This window comes from Centrocercus urophasianus, unplaced genomic scaffold (assembly GCF_019232065.1).
Source record: "Centrocercus urophasianus isolate 14NV4802_14NV808 unplaced genomic scaffold, USGS_Curo_1.0 seq_944, whole genome shotgun sequence".
Lineage (NCBI taxonomy): Eukaryota > Metazoa > Chordata > Aves > Galliformes > Phasianidae > Centrocercus > Centrocercus urophasianus.
The window spans coordinates 1-11,657 of record NW_024885582.1 but is presented as its reverse complement, the minus strand read 5'-3'; the positions used below and the strand labels follow the sequence as shown (position 1 = coordinate 11,657).

The 11,657-nt window shown below is 62.9% G+C and overlaps 3 protein-coding genes across 3 annotated transcripts; 1 reads left to right on the top strand and 2 right to left on the bottom strand.

Annotated features, from left to right (window-relative positions):
* Positions 1–34: 34 nt before the first annotated feature.
* Positions 35–5,068, top strand: LOC122171730 (aladin-like; the record flags this gene model as incomplete). The annotated part of the gene is made up of 14 exons (XM_042839477.1): positions 35–127; positions 283–329; positions 786–884; positions 1,081–1,260; positions 1,463–1,606; positions 1,783–1,903; positions 2,122–2,246; positions 2,478–2,538; positions 2,621–2,711; positions 3,192–3,285; positions 3,388–3,455; positions 4,095–4,176; positions 4,525–4,609; positions 4,759–5,068. Coding segments are annotated over 14 exons (1,431 nt in total), but the record flags the coding sequence as incomplete, so codon positions are not given.
* Positions 5,069–6,505: 1,437 nt separating this feature from the next.
* Positions 6,506–9,092, bottom strand: LOC122171731 (MYG1 exonuclease-like). The gene is made up of 7 exons (XM_042839478.1): positions 8,919–9,092; positions 8,255–8,367; positions 8,022–8,181; positions 7,769–7,918; positions 7,570–7,692; positions 6,999–7,180; positions 6,506–6,920 (listed from the first exon to the last, which is right to left on the bottom strand). Exons 1-7 carry the CDS (start codon positions 9,090–9,092, stop codon positions 6,737–6,739), a joined length of 1,086 nt encoding a protein of 361 aa, XP_042695412.1. The 3' UTR covers positions 6,506–6,736.
* Positions 9,093–9,721: 629 nt separating this feature from the next.
* Positions 9,722–11,651, bottom strand: LOC122171732 (vitamin D3 receptor-like). Its single transcript, XM_042839480.1, has 2 exons — positions 11,089–11,651; positions 9,722–10,927 (listed from the first exon to the last, which is right to left on the bottom strand). The coding sequence occupies exons 1-2, from the start codon at positions 11,354–11,356 to the stop codon at positions 10,668–10,670; spliced, it is 528 nt and encodes a 175-aa protein (XP_042695414.1). The 5' UTR covers positions 11,357–11,651; the 3' UTR covers positions 9,722–10,667.
* Between the last annotated feature and the right edge of the window lie 6 nt (positions 11,652–11,657).

Below are 11,657 nucleotides of genomic sequence, written 5' to 3'. Positions count from 1 at the left end.
TGGGAGCAGTGCTGACGTTTCTGTGCTCTCTGCAGGGCTGCAGTGGGCGAAGACGGCGCTGAGCTGCGTTCTGACCGCGTGCCGATGGCTCTCCTCCCTGCACGGCTCCCTCCTCCCACACCTCTCGGTGGGTTCCAAAACACTGCGAGTTCCCTTCTGTGATGGGGCGCTGAAAGGGCGCTGGAACAGCAAAGGGATGCAGAGGGAATGAAGCTGAGGGGGGCAAAGGGCTTTCTGCCCGCTCAGCGCTGACTTCCCCACTGTCTGCCCCTTCCCCTGCAGCTGACCAGTGAGGATATGATTGCTGCCTTCTCCCAGGCGGTCGACTGGTGAGTGCTGTGTGCTGCGAGGCCACAATCCGTGCAAGATGTGTGTGTGTGTGTGTGTGTCACCCTGTCCCCTGGTGTACCCACACCTGCAGAACGGTGCCGTGGAGCGGAGGGAGGGGACAGCATCACCCCCCTGTTCTGTGCTCAGCCTCCCCAGCACAGGGATGCTGAGGGGAGTAATTCCCCATCGCCTGGGGCTGCTTGGTACCCTGGGTGCTGTGTTGTGCACGTGGGAGGAACAGCATTAAACTGAACCAGGGCTTGGTGAAGCGGTGAGCGGTGACTGTTGGTTGAGCAGCCTGTGAGAAACAGCCAGGAGGAAGGGAAGTTCGCAGAGGATGCCACCTTGCTGAGCAGTGAAAGCTGAGATTTATTTTGGTGGTGGCTTTGGGAGTTGGAATTGGGGGATGGCGGATGTGGGGCCGGGTTGCTCCCTGTGCCCCCTCCCTCCCGCAGGGCCGGCTGCAGCGTCCGTGCCTTCGCCTGGCATCCACACACCAGCAAATTCGCCGTGGCTCTGCTGGACGACTCCGTGCGGGTCTACAACTCGAGCAGGTGAGGAGGGGGGCAGCTCCCAAACCCACCCCCCCAAACCCACCTCGAGCCACGTGCCCAGCAGCCCTCCCTCACCCCTGTGCTCTCGCTGCTCCCTGCCCCCAGAACTTCTCACAGCGCTGCGTTAGGACCCTTCCTCACACCCCCAGCCCCCAGCCAGGCTTTCTCCCGCCCTTCAGCCTCGTCTCTCCTCTAGGTTTCCCTGCTCCCCCGGCGGGTCTCGGCAGGCATATAAAGCCCTCCTTAAGAGAAGACTCTCCCGGCTCATGCTGCGGCCCAAGCAGCGCTGCCCCGCTGAGCCGCTCTCCCCCAGTTGGGATTTCAAGCCAACAAGTGCCAGATCTCCCCCCGGGCTGTGGGCACTGAATCACACAAGGTGTGCTCCAGCAGCGCCGGTGTCACCTGCCTGGGTCCCCTCTGTCCCCCCCCCCCCCAGGGGCACAGCTCACGGTGGGTCCCCCTCCCCGTAGGCTTTAGGCACCCACCACGGTCAGGGCTGCAGAGAGGTCCCCGGGGATGTCCCCCCGTTGTTGTTGTGACCCCACTCGGCCTCCTGTCACGCTCCCTCCTCCCCGCAGTGCCACCATCCCATCGCTGAAGCATCGTCTGCAGAGGAACGTGGCCGCCGTCGCCTGGAAGCCGCTGTGTGCCTCCATCCTGGCCGTCGCCTGCCAGAGCTGCGTCCTCGTGTGGCACCTGGACCCCACGTCCCTCTCCACCAGGTGACGATCCCACACGGTGACAGCCCCACACTCGTGTCCCTGAGCCCGTTTCTCTGAGCTTCAGGTTAAATCCAGGCTGCTGTCCGTCCGGCTGGGGGTACAGAAGGCGGTGTGGCGCATCACCAGCTCTTGGTGTCCCTCCTGTCCCCCATCAGCTGTGGTTTCTGTCCCCGCAGACCCTCATCTGGCTGCGCTCAGGTGCTGTCCTACCCTGGGCACAGCCCTGTCACCAGCCTGGCGTGGGCACCCAGCGGGAAGCTGCTGCTCTCGGCCTCACCTGTGGACACGGCCATGCTGGTGAGTGTGGGGCCACGTTTGGGGGTCCGGGGCCGTCACCCCATTGCTGGAACACTCAGATGGCTGTGTGACCACGGGGGACAGCATTTCCTCAAAGGAGGGTCCTGAATTTGGAGCACTGAGATCTGGAAGCGTCAGCGCCCCGCGCTGTGCCACGTCTGGGCTCCGGCTGACGGTGCGAGCGCTGCCATCCCCCCAACCCCTCTGTGCCCCTCCAGGTGTGGGATGTGTCCACCGAGAACTGCGTCCAGCTGCAGTGGTTTGGGGGCGGTGGGGTCACCTTCTTGGCGTGGTCCCCCGATGGCAGCAAGGTCCTGGCAGCCACCCCTTCAGCAGTGTTCAAGTGAGCTCCCGGCCCCGCTCCTTTTGTTCGCTCTCAATTCTATTCCCATTTTCATTTGCCTCCCATCAAAGCACACCTGGCTGCTTTATGTCCTCGCTGCTCCCCTTCTCCCCCGTGTCACATATGAGGGTAAAGTCAGGTCCAAGGCCTCGGGCTCCTCTCAGAGGGGCTGAATTGGGGCAGTTTTGGGGCAGTTTATCCCTTTCACGTCATTCTGTCTCTCTCTTGCAGAGTGTGGGAAGCTCAGATGTGGACGTGTGAGAAGTGGCCCACGATCAAAGGGCGCTGCCAGGTGGGGCAGGCGCAGTGGGAAGGGGCATCTCCCCCCACGTGGGGGTGTGCGGGGTGTTCTGACGTCCCCCTGTGCCCCACAGACGGGGTGTTGGAGCCCTGATGGCAGCCGGCTGCTCTTCACAGTGCTGGGGGAGTCCGTCATCTACTCCTTGTCCTTCTCTGAGTACAGGGGTGAGTGCCCCCCGTTTGCTTCCCCGGCCGTCGTTTTGCTTTCAGCTATGGGTGGTTGTGGCCAAGAGAAGCTCAGTGTCCATCAGGGCGAGCTTCCAAGCTGCTGTGGTGTAGCAAAGCTGGGACAGCAGGGAAAGGAGTGGAAGGAGGAGGTTTGTGGGGGCTCTCACAGCAGTTGGGTGTCTGTATTTCCTCCCTCGCGTCGCATCTTCAGCTTGGAGCTGCGCAGGGAGATTTTCGCTGGCTCTCAGCACTCCTTTTGCACGGAGGCAGTGGGTGCTCACTTCTGTCGAGGGAAACCCTTCCCTGTGCGCCGTCCCAAACACTGCAGACGCTGCTGGGACAGCAGGAGGCTCCACAGCTCCAAGAGGCGGAAATTCCGCATCGTTCTGGGAGCAGAAGAGCAGATTTAGGGCAAGGAGACAACCTGCACACAGCAGGGAAGCAGAAGCGAGCGCGCCCTCTGGGACTTCATTTCAGGGGACATGCAGGGCCAGGTGGGAGGTTCGAAAACAGCTTCCATCGTGGCAGATCTGTCAGAGACCACCTTCGAGACGCCCTACGGGGAGGAGAGGTGGGTCTGACTGCGTGCGGCCCCACGGAGCGATGCTGGGAGGCGGAGGGGCTCTGTGCCCCCCCCCCCGCTGTGGGTTCACTGTGCTGTGCTGCGCTCCAGGGTCGGCGGAGCTGTGCAGTCCATGGTGTGGGACCCCACCGGGGAGCGGCTGGCTGTGATCATCCGAGGTCAGAGCTGTGCTGCAGCGCTGCTCCCTGCTGCCTTTGCTCCAAATCTGCCCTTCGTGGGGGGGGGGGAAACTCCTCGGGGGTCGGGGGTCCGCTCTTCCTCACTGTGACTTCGCCCCCCTGCACAAAGCATCCCCCAGCACCCCTACGGTGATGTGCAGTGTCTGTTCCTGGTTATCCCCCGAGGAGAGAGCACTGTTCCGTCCTCACTGCCAGACAGAATCACCTCTCCCAGCCCCACCGCCAGCTCTCTGCGTTCCCACAGTGCCCACGTTGCACCCTGAGCCCCCGGCCCCACTCGAGGAGCAGCTTTGGGATAACTGAGCCATGGAGGCCCTCCTGGCTGTGCAGAGACAAAGCACAGCTTTGACAGCCCCGAGGTGCAGCGCTGGGGACGCCGCATCGGACCTGAGCTCGGCCGCTTGGTTTTTTGTCCCTCTTATAAAGCTGCTGGGGAGGAAATGGGGAGGGAAAAGCTGCAGGGAATCAGGGCTGCCCCCGTCCTGTGGGGGATCCTGTTTGGAAGAGAAAGGAGCACTGCAGGCAGAGGTGGCTTCATTCCCCACGTCGCTCCCGCTTTGCTGTCCCAGCGCTGCCCCTCACACCCTCAGCTCACGGCTGCTTCCCTTCCCCCTGCAGGAGATCCCAGCGTTGAGGGGACGCAAACCGTGGTGGCCGTGTTCCGTATCCGCAACAGCCCCGTGTTTGAGCTCCTGCCGTGGTGCGTAGCAGATGGGTTCGGGGCTTCTCATGGTGTTTTGGGGGTTGGTCAAATGCCCTCGGGACGCAGTGGGAAAGATGCTGTGCTGCTGCGGTCCCACGCTGCTGCTTCAGGCAGTGCTGCAGTACCATTTTGCCCCCAAAGCGGTCACATTTTGGACGCGTCGTCCATTGGGGGGTTGGACACGATGATCTCTGGAGGTCCCTTCCAACCCCTTCAATTCTGTGATTCTGTGATTCTCCTGAAAACCCTTTGCGGTTCTCTCAGTGCAGCAGAGATGGCGTTTAACCCCACAGCGCTGCGTGAGCGCTGCGCCGCCTCTCACTGCAGCTCTCCTTTCCCTTCCAGCGGATTCCTGAGGGGGGAGCAGAGAGCGGAGCCGCAGCTCATCGCCTTCCACCCCTGCTTCGAGAAGGGAGCGCTGCTGACCGTGGTGAGTGCGGCTCCGGCTCTCGGTCAGGAATGCAGCAGCGGGTGAAATTGCCCTGCAGTGCAGAGAGGGCGGAGGGAAGGCGATGGTGACCCATTGCTCTTTGGGACGGTGGTGCCCTGTGCTGACTTTTGCGCCGTTGTCCTCTCCAGTGCTGGTCCACGGGGACCATCAGCCACATCCCCTTCTTCTTCCTGAGCTCCCGCCTGCCCTACGGCAGCCCCGGCCGCAGCCCCGCCGTGGTGACAGCCAGCAGCAGCGTGCGGGAGCAGCCGCTCTTCTCGGAGCTCTGACAGCAGCTCAGGACGTTTGGGATCCATCTGCAGTTCCCTGGGACACCGCGGGGCTGCGATCCCTTCCTGTACCCCCGCAGGTTCTGCACGGCTCCGTGCTCTCAATTCTGTGGAATGTGGGGTTCAGCCGTCGAGCGCCGTGCAGATTAAAGGTGGCTCCTCCTCCCCACGCCTGGCGCTGCTCCTCGCTCTGTCCTTGTCCAGGGAAAACAAGGAAACGTTCCTTGGAAGTCTGTTGGGGGGATGCGTTCTCAAAGCCACTCGGGTTTGTTTCTGGGGCTCTGGTGCCGCTCTGCGATGTCAGGTCATGGTTTGGAGTGCAGGAGAAGAGCCATTCTGTGCCTAAACCAAAGCAGATCTGAGGTTCCTGCCGCAACATTTGTGTGCGGCAAACAAACACCTGGGGAGCCCCCAATGAGCGTGGGGTTTTGCTCTGCGGTTAAGTGGCTGCACTGAGGGCCGAAGGGGCTGTGAGGGTTCCTTGGCCTTAAATGCAGCCTTTGGGCTTCACCTTGAGGGCGTAAGGAACCACCAGAAGCGCTGCAGCTCAGTGAGACCCAGCACAGCACACACCTTCCCCTCCCAGCCCATTCAGGGAGTGCTGCTGCAGCCCCATGTGAGCCCTGACAGCGCTGGGGGGAGCAGATGGGCCAGAGTGGGATTAAGGGGAGGCTGAGGGGGGCAGTGCTTAAAGCCCTGGATTACACGTGGTTAATCCCTGGGATTACGCTGTAATCGCTCCGCAGAGGAAACGGGGAGGGAGGGCCCTGCTCAGCCCACAGTGCCACCACCCCAGGACCCACACGACCCTCCTGAAAACCAAACCCCGAAACGAGGCAGGGAAAACTGCCCTTCTGCCCCACGGAAAAGACGGCAGCAGCCCAACGAAGACGTGGGGTAAACAACTCACACCGGAGACGTCGAGGGATCCCCGGTTTGGATCTGCTGCTGGGAACTTCTGCCCCTGTGGTGTCCGTGGTGTCACAGGACGGCGCTGAGCGGCTCCTCCTCCCCGGCGCTCGGCCGCCGGCAGGGCAGCGCCCGCAGGTACTCGAGGTGCAGGCGGGTCTCGGCGCGGCTCCTCCTCACGTAGCGTCCCACGTAGGCGAGGACGGCGCCGAGCCACCCACCCACGGCCACCAGCATGGCCACGTCTGGCACCCGTGGCTGCCCGCTCCCTGCCAGGGTTTCGTTGCGACCGCCGGCGGTGGGGGGAAGGCCCTGGGGACCCCCCCAAGGGCAGCGGCTGCCTCGGGGGCAGCAGGGCAACCCCAGAGCCAGCAGGAACAGCCAGGCTGCCTGCATCGCCCCGCAGCTGCGGCAGGAGGCGGGGAGCGAGGGGGGGAGGTCCGTGTCCTCCCCAGGACAGCTGGGCTGGTGACGTTCCCCTCCCAGGGGCAGCTGGGATGGAGGGAATCACAGAATTGCAGGGGTTGGAAGGGGCCTCCAGAGATCATCGAGTCCAACCTCCAAACCAACAACAGAGTGCTGGGGATGGTGAGGCTGCACCTGCTTTTGCACCCCAGCATGTGACCTTTTGGAACCCCATGTGCCCCCCTGTGCCCCAGGACACCTCCGAAGCAGCTCCCACTACCTGACCAGCAGATGCATTGGGAATGCACTGGTTTTTTACTGGTGTTGGCAGCCAGTACATAACAGGCCAGGCTTCAGAGCACCGAATCCTTAAAAGCCTCTTGCTCTGCTCTGTGCTTTCGGACCGGTCTAACGCTGTAACTGGGACCAGTGGCAGCTCACAGCTGCTTTGGTGTCCTGCTGTGACCGTGCCAACAGTCCATGCGAAGTCCCAGCACAGGCAACTCATTGGGGGGTGGGGAACTCATCCGCTTTGTGCTCCCACCCCCTGCAGTGCCAATGTCCTCCGGGCCATCTCCAAAGCCCCCTCCCGCGTACGGTTGCCTCCGATGAAGCCGCTGGAGTGCACGAAGACACAGCCGGGGATGCCGGCGAGCTGAGACAGCGCCTCGTCACGAACACCCCGCCACGGCTCGGGGAGAGGGAGGCTGCGATGGTGGGAAAAGGGGCAGGGGGTTGAGATCCTGTCTCCTCCTGGCAGGGGAGGCGCTGGGGACGGGGCTCACCGGCTCTCGAAGCTGCGTGGCCCCACCGGGACGCTCTGCACCCGCCACTGCCCGCTGCGGTCGGGGAAAAGCACCAGCTGGAGCGGGTTGGGCAGCGCCAGCTCCTTCTCCAGGCTGAAGAGGTGCTCCTTCCAGGGGCAGCCGCCCTGCGGGAGCTCCAGCATCACCCCGCTTGTGTCCACCTGCAGAGGGAACACGATGCGGCTGCGTGGTGGCACGTGAGGTCCTGCCCTGTGCCCCAGCACTGCCCTGCGCCTCAGCTTCTCCCCCCCCTTCATGCGCTTTTTGCCATCTGAATAGCACAGCCCCCCCCTCCCAATGAGACCCTGCGCTGTGGGGATGCACCACCACCTGTTTAGGGTGCATGGAGAGTGGTGGTGGAGGGTGGGAATGTGTGACAATGTGTGGTGTTACAGGGGTGCACAGAGGGTGGCTGTAAGGGTGCAGAGAAATGGGTGCACAGCTGTGCCCTGAGCTGTGCGGGGAGGTCAACACCAAGGGGGCCTGGCCTCCCCTTGCCCCAGGCTTCCACCCACCCTTTAAACCCCCCCAAAACAAGCACAGGGAGCACCTCAAAGCGGCGCCGGATGGCGTCCTCCACGAGCGCCCGCGCAGGCAGCCAGGCACGGTGATAATAGTCGAGCCTGTCCATGAACTCACTGCCCACCAGCTCCACTGCCCGCTTAAACCCAGCCTGGGGATGCAGCAGAAGATCAGCAGCGACCCCAAAGAACGCAGCTCTGCGTTCCCCCTTTCCCACGTGTCCCCACCTCAGTGTCCTGGTCGGGGTCGTTCCAGCGGGGGTTCAGGTGCCCCACGCGGGCGCTGAGGTTGGTGGTGAGGGCGTAGCGGGGCTCCCCGTCCGTCTGCGCGATGCCGTTGTCGATGGCGTCGATCTCCTCCACAAAGTTCTCATAGAGCTTGGGGACAGGGTGGGGTCAGAACGCCTGGAACCCAACCCCTCTTTTATGGGGTGGTTTCCACAAGGGAAAGTCATGCTGGTGGGTCACAAATCCCCCGTACCTTATCGTAGAGTGCAGTCACAACGGGGCTGTCCTCTGGCTGTCCCAGAAGCCCAGCAAGGATTTGGGAGCCAAAGTGGCAATAAACCAACCCAGCGCTGCTCAGTTTGGTGGTCCAGGGCTTGCTGGGCTGGAGGCTCCGCATGGACTGGGTGAAAGACCTGTGGGGTCACAGGGTCAGCCCTCGGGGGGGGCTCCCTTATGTGGTGACCCCAACGTGGTGGAGTGTCTCACCTCTGGTGATGGTCATAGCGGTGCCTCTCGGGGTCATATTCGCCCCCCACATCCACCACCACATCGCACTGGGCCAGGCGTTGGGGGTCCCGGGTCCTCACCACCTCTGCGTCCTGCTGAGGCATGGGGTGAGGCTGAGGGGGGCCCAGAGTGGGACTGGGGAGAACGGGAACCTCAAGGGGGAAATGGGGACATAAGGGCAGGCACCACGTGGGGCTGAGGACCCCAACAAGGAGCTGGGGAGCTCAGTGTGGCCCCAGTGAAGGACTGGGGACCTGAAAGCGTCCTCCAGGTGGGGCCATGGATTCTGACAACAGCCTGGGGATCACAGGGTGGGCCCTAAGCGAGACTGGGGACTCCAGCAGGGGGCTGGGGATACAGAGTGGTCAATTGGTGAGACCGGAGACTTTGTAAGGGAAAGGAGAGCAGGAGCGGCCCCCAGCGGAGACTGAGGACCCCAAAAGGAGGCTGAGGACCCCACTGCGGCCCCAATGAAGGATGGTGGACAAGAAAACGCGAGCTTGGGGATCCCAGGGAGATTCTTCAGTGGCACTGAGGGCTCCAGCAGGGCCGGGGGACCCACGGGCGACCCTGAGGAAGGGCAGGACTCGGAAGGTAAGACCGGGTCCGAGTGCAGAAGGGTCCGAGAAGGCCGCGGCCGTACCCGGTAGCGCGGCAGCAGGCGCAGCAGGAAGCACGCCAGCGCCTCGTCGCAGTGGAAGGTGCCATCGTGGGTGCCGATGCGCGGAACCGGCTCCGTTCGGGCCCGCTTGGACCCGGCCCCGCTCCCGGTGACGGCGGCGGCCATGAGGGGAACGGCGCGCAGACCGCCGCGCATCACTGCGCATGCGCGGTGCCGCCTCCGCGACGCTGCGCATGCGTGGCACCGCCTCCACAACACCGCGCAAGTGCGGCCCTGCCTCCACAGCGCCTTTTGACGGCGCATGCGCATGCCTCGCCCGAAGGCCCCCCCCCCGCCCCGCCCTTCTGATCTGCGCGTGCGGCGGCTCAGCCCGCCCCGCCCTTCTGTACTGCGCATGTGCGGCTCTGCCCCGCCCTGACCCACCTGCGCATGCGCAGAGCGCGGAGTTTTGGACACGTGGAGGGGGCGGGGACGTGGGGACCCGGGGGGGTACGTGGGAGGGGAACGGTGACACGGGGCTGCGGGGAGGGGAGCTGAGGAGATACGGAGTGACACAGCGATACGTGTGGACGCGTACCTGCGCACACGGGGATGCGAAAGGAGATGGGGAGAGAGGGACATGCGGACACGGAACAGCACGGACAGAAGGACACTTAGAGCAGCCCCACCCAGACACAAACCCGGACAGACGGACATTTCCAGCAGCTTCACACGGACCCGGACAGACGGACACAGCCCCACAGCGCAGCCGGTGCTGCTCCCAGGCCACGTTTATTTGCACGGAGATGGAGCCCCGCTGCCCCCTGTGCCCACCGCGCAGCGCCCATCCCCAGGCACTGTCCCCAGGTCCGGCTGCCTGCAGGGTCCCCACCCCCGCTGTCCATGCAGCGGACCGTGACCGCTGTGTGTCCCCAGACACGGTGCTGCCTGGCGTCCCACCAAGGCACTCAGCTCCCGCTGCTCCTCTGCATTTCATGGCCCCAAATCCGTCCTCGTGCTGGCGCTGCTCCCATTGACCCCTCCTGAAGGACCACCACCCTGCAGAAGTGGCTTCAGTGGGGTCAGCGGGGATGGGGCACCCTCCAGAGCTCCAGCATTGCACAGGAAACCTCAGCGTGCCCAATTAGCTCCGCCTGGCTTCAACGTGACAACAGACTACACCCTTACAGGATGGTGTCAGCAGCGGGGCTGATGTGGGACACGGGGTGGCAGTAGTGCTGGGAACACACATCACAGCCCGGCTGGCTGTTCCTGGCTGTGGTTCCCTTCTCCAACCTCTCACCGCTGTCTGTGGGGCTCTGAGGAGCAGCCTCAGCATTTTCCTGCATGGGTCTGGGGTGTGCAATTCCATCAGCATCACATTTCTCAAATCGGGGGTGAGCGGAGGGGTCCCTCAGGTTCAATAGATGCCTTTGATGGTTCCCCAGTGCCATGAATCTGCAAAACCTGAGCCTCTCCTTCCGAGCAGCCCCAGTTTCTGGTCAGAAAAAAAGTGGTTCAAGGCAGCCCAGCCTCAAAACATCCATAAAGGGATAAGTCAGCTCTTGCAGACGAGTGAAAGAAACACTCATGGGGGGGGGGGGGGGGGGAAGCACAGATCTGGGTCTGCAGCGAGCAAACCTCGGCCGCCGTGGCTAAGAAAACAAAGCAGGACCTGCAGTAGTGTGAAACGAAACTATGTACAACCTCCTCCCAGGGTCACAGCCCTCCTCTCGGGGGCCAAGGCTGACTTATCCCTTTAGACGCGGGTGCTCAAACCCACGGCTGGAATCAGGAGATCTCGTTGCCGAAGACCTCGAGCACCAAGGGCGTGAGCTGCATGCTGTGCTCGGGCTGGAAGGAGAGGCAGCGGTACTGCTTGGAGTGCTCCTCGTTGAGGCTGCGCAGGTCGGCCAGCTTCTGGATCATCTTGGCATACAGCAGGCGGCTGCCGGGCGGGGGGTGCCTGCAGCGGATGTAGGTCTGCAGGATGTCCGAGAGGCGGTCCTGGATGGACTCCACCAGCGAGGTGTCCTGAACGCCGGGTCGATCTAGGGAACACCAGCATCATCAGATCGGCCCTTGGAAAAGACCTTGGAGGTCATCGAGTCCGGCTGTTAGCCTGGCACTGCCAGGCTTGGGGATATTGGTGGAGCCTTCGTGCTGCCAAAGCCTGGCAGGGTGGGGAGCTTGGGGACGAGCGTCCTCCTACCTGGGGACAGGATGCAGATGGCCATGAGGAGCACGTGCTCTTCCTCGTGAAGGTTCAGCTTCTTCAAGCCCACCTGGAACTTCACGAGCGGCTCGAGGAGCTCCATGCTGTGGCCGGCTGGGGACAGAGAGGAGCTGTTAGCACCTGGGTGAGACCTCAGATCTGCAGCTGAGAGATGAGCGCGGAGCTCAGCGCCTCCTCCTTCAGTGCAGCGGAGCGCCAGGATCACAGAATCACAGGATGATTTTTGACAGAGCTTTAAAAACATTATTTCTTTCAATCTTTCCTCCCCAGCAGCGTCTTTAAGGCAGGAGATTATGGAGCAGATGACTTCAGAAAGGCAATTAACCTACGGGCGGTTTGCGTTCCTTATCGCTCCCACACCGCGCCGCGTTGTGCAGAAACACCAAAACACGTTTTGGGTGCCCACAGCACGCAGCAAGCAGATCCCATCCCTGCCCTCCGTGGCCCCACGCCTGGTCCTGATGTGCTGTTTGCTCTGCCTGCTTTCCTTGGGATCTCACTGGGGGATCTCTGCCCTTGCACCAAGGATCTCAGCATCCCAGGGT

Coding starts and splice junctions, on each gene's coding strand:
- LOC122171732 (XM_042839480.1), bottom strand. CDS start 11,356: ATGTTTTTAAAGCTCTGTCAAAAATCATCCTGTGATTCTGTGATCCTG. Junction 10,928..11,088: donor CATCTGCATCCTGTCCCCAG/GTAGGAGGACGC, acceptor GGTGTTCCCTAG/ATCGACCCGGCGTTCAGGAC.
- LOC122171731 (XM_042839478.1), bottom strand. CDS start 9,092: ATGCGCGGCGGTCTGCGCGCCGTTCCCCTCATGGCCGCCGCCGTCACC. Junction 8,368..8,918: donor GCCTGCTGCCGCGCTACCGG/GTACGGCCGCGG, acceptor ATGCCTCAGCAG/GACGCAGAGGTGGTGAGGAC. Junction 6,921..6,998: donor CCACGCAGCTTCGAGAGCCG/GTGAGCCCCGTC, acceptor CCACCATCGCAG/CCTCCCTCTCCCCGAGCCGT.